The 3,239-nt window shown below is 46.3% G+C and overlaps 1 protein-coding gene across 1 annotated transcript; it reads right to left on the reverse strand.

Moving 5' to 3' along the window:
* Nucleotides 1-679: 679 nt before the first annotated feature.
* Nucleotides 680-2,787, reverse strand: LOC115747789 (transcription factor MYB108-like). Its single transcript, XM_030684078.2, has 3 exons — nt 2,552-2,787; nt 1,802-1,931; nt 680-1,666 (listed from the first exon to the last, which is right to left on the reverse strand). The coding sequence occupies exons 1-3, from the start codon at nt 2,733-2,735 to the stop codon at nt 991-993; spliced, it is 990 nt and encodes a 329-aa protein (XP_030539938.1). The 5' UTR covers nt 2,736-2,787; the 3' UTR covers nt 680-990.
* Nucleotides 2,788-3,239: the final 452 nt, after the last annotated feature.

A 3,239-nucleotide genomic window follows, 5' to 3' on the forward strand; every position in this document is an offset into this window, starting at 1 on the left:
TTATCGTTTTTGCTCATGGAAGCTTTCAATGGAGCAAAATTCTCCCACCCCAAGCATCACCCCTCTCATAATTAACCCAATTCACCCACGTTTTATTCCCTCATTTATCAAATTCTGTCCGGACAAATGGGGGCACAACCATTATTTGACCGTACAAAGCCTCTCAAAGGGCAGCAAAACACAAGCAAAGAGAGAGGCAGAGAGATGAAGATGTTCTCGTTCGGACGACTTTCAAAAAAAAGCAGATCCCTCCCCCCTCCAAGGGCTTTAAGCTTTGCTCGACATCGGCTTTTGAAAAAGCTTGCGATTAAGATAATGGCTTCCGATTTGCTTTTGGAGGTTTTTAAAAAAAAAAAAAAAACCCAAAAAGATGGTGGAACCAATAATGCACTCCTTTGCTGCGTTAAACAAGAGAGATTTTTAGCCCCCGTAAGGAGCTCCCATTATCAAGACGATCGATCAAATCGCGATCCAGTGAGAACGAGATCGAACGAGGATAAGGAAAAGACGCTCTCGTCGTTAACTAATGGAATGGACTTATCTCTTTTCGGTCTACAAGTTTCGTGCCTCTCTCGTTGGCGAATTGCGATCGAGATTACACAGTTCGATAAGAAAAGATCTGTCTCGCTGATGGTTGAATTATTTCCCTAAGTATCCTTTTCTTTCTTCTTTCGCATGCGGGACAAATCGACGCTCAATATCGAGTGAAAAACAAATAGATTAATCGAAAATAAGATCAAGTTACAAGTTGCCCCCCCAATCAAAGGAAAAAAAAAATCAAACATAGAAAAAAAGACCAGGAAAATCCAATACTAGACTCCCTACGAAATTAACCGGACGATACAATTTCTTCTTTTCACTCAACAAAGTTATATTTTTCATGTCGAGCGATTCCCTATTTTCTTCACAAATTTTACTGTTTACAATCGAATTTCGCTTTCGCCCTCCTATTTTTTATTTATTTTTTTTTTCAAATTTTATCTCGTATTCTCAGTAGTAGTTGTTGATTGAAGCTGGCTGCTGCTCCGAGTAAAAGACATCCTCCATATTCCACAAGCTGTCGGAAGTGTCCCCATCGTCCAACCACTGAGTGTTGTTCTGATCCATGCACGCTTGGAAGTCCAATCCGTAGTTGAAGAATCCACAAGGACTAGTAAGCGATGACTCCTGGTAACATCCTTGGCCGTTATTAGGCTGGTAATAATCTGGGTTCGGGTTGTCGCCGCCGACCGGGATAGGGTAATACTCGGCCAGGTCCGAGACGGGCGAGACCTGTGCGCCGAAGGAGTCTGAAGATGCTGTCGTGCAGGAGTTCTCCGGGGTGCTGTAGCTAGGCGTCGCATTCACTTGCACGCCCCCGAAATCGCTCCCGCCCATGCTCGCCAGGGAGGGTGGGAAGACCATGCTGCCGATGCTCGTCGTGGCAGTTGCCATCGGGGCGGGGGCAGCCATGGCGGAGGTGGGTGTAGCAGCCGTGGTGGAGGTGGAGGCGGCTTGGATCCTCTCGACCAGCCTCGGCATCCACAGGTAGCGCATGGCGTCCTTGAATTGCTTGCTGTTGACGTCGCATTTGAGCTGCTTCGCTTGCTTCTGCACCCGGGTTCTCCAGTAGTTCTTGATCTCATTGTCCGTCCTGCCCGGCAAGTGTTGCGCGATCTTCGACCATCTATGGATAATCACCCGGTACGAAAAAAATCATCAATAATTCATCTAGATGAGAAACGAACAACAGTAGCCTTTTCTTCTTTTTCGAATAAACATCGCATCGACAAGATATTTCGTGGGATATAGAGATGCGTACCGATTGCCCCAACGAGAATGGAGTTCGAGAATCAACAGCTGCTCTTCGAGGCTTATGTTCCCGCGCCGAACGTCGGGGCGGAGATAATTCAGCCACCGCAGTCGGCAACTCTTTCCGGTCCGTTTCAAACCTGCAAAATTCGTCATGGCGGACGCGAACATTGATCAGATTGAATAAAACCGAGTTCTTTTTTCTTTTTGTTTTTTGTTTTTCTGGGCAAAGTAACCATCAAGATACAAGGGAATGAATAGTAAGCATATCTCTATCGATCCTCCTCCTGCGCACATGCTTTTTCGATATATGCACCTTTTACTTCTATTTAAAGCGGTCGGATTGAAAAGAAAACCACCGGCCACGACAACATACGTCCCACGTTTCTTGATTCTTTTAAGGAATAATACGTAGCTCGCATCACCAATCTCAACCAGAAAAGATAGAAAGAAAGAAAGAGACGAACAGTGTTTTTCACATGTGGGATTTCTCTTTCAAGAAAACGTGTCCCGCTTGGCCTTTCCACTAGACTCCCAAGTCCAACACTTTTCACGTTTGGCTTCTTCTTGGGTTTCTAGTACGATCCCAGACGGAGGACCCCTCGACGAGACGAACTCGAGCCAAAGAAAGAAGGGTGACCCGGGGTTTCGCTTTCGGTCCGAAAACGACTCCGGATTCATTTTCGACATGCATGCGCAAAGAAAATCTTGGGGCAAGATTCTTGATTACTCTGTGGGGGGGTCGCGAATTTTTCATTACCTGCGCTGCGGGCGAGGGAGTTCCAGCGGCCTTCGCCGTGGTTGGCAATGTAATTGATGAGGGTGAGGTCCTCTTCCACAGTCCAGGGGCCTCTCCTCAGATCCTCCATCATCATCGCTTGCTGCTCATCTTCTTGGCTGTCGCGGCCGCTCTGGTTGGCGCCTCGGATCCCCCTCGCGTCCATCTCGTCCTCTCCTGCTGACTGGTTCTTGATTCTCTTCCTCGAGCAGGGATGGAAACAGGAGAAGGGTCTTTCTGATGAGAGAGAGAGAGAGAGAAGAGAGAGATTGATTGATGGGATTAGTACAGGGAGGACAGAGAAGGTGCGGCTTTTATAGAGAAAAAAGATGGGATTGAAGGAGGAGGAGGAGGAGGAGGTGGGGTTGGAACAATAAAGAAAAGCGAAAAAGGAAAATAAAAATTTATTTTTAAATTTAGTTAGTGAACGTGTGAAAAATGCAAAGCCGCAATAGGGGAAGCTATTTCGAGTAAGTGTTTAATTAACACTTAAACGAGAGGGTGCTTGGGTTTTTAATTAGGGTTTAAGTGTGTGGGATCGAGGCAGCTCGTTTGACTCTTTGACTTTCCCGGCTTATCTTCAGACTCATGAGATGGAGAGAGAGAGAGAGAGAAGAGAGTTTGAAAGTGTTTTCCGTCCTTCTCGAAACAATTTGCTGCTCCAATTTTC

The sequence above is a fragment of the Rhodamnia argentea genome, chromosome 1 (assembly GCF_020921035.1).
Source record: "Rhodamnia argentea isolate NSW1041297 chromosome 1, ASM2092103v1, whole genome shotgun sequence".
In the NCBI taxonomy this organism is placed as follows: Eukaryota; Viridiplantae; Streptophyta; class Magnoliopsida; order Myrtales; family Myrtaceae; genus Rhodamnia; species Rhodamnia argentea.

Bases quoted from the DNA above. Each gene is read 5' to 3' on its own strand.
- LOC115747789 (XM_030684078.2), bottom strand. From the start codon at position 2,735: ATGGACGCGAGGGGGATCCGAGGCGCCAACCAGAGCGGCCGCGACAGC. The intron at 1,932-2,551 runs GTAATGAAAAAT...CGAATTTTGCAG, and splicing joins CTCCCTCGCCCGCAGCGCAG to GTTTGAAACGGACCGGAAAG. The intron at 1,667-1,801 runs GTACGCATCTCT...GATTATCCATAG, and splicing joins CATTCTCGTTGGGGCAATCG to ATGGTCGAAGATCGCGCAAC.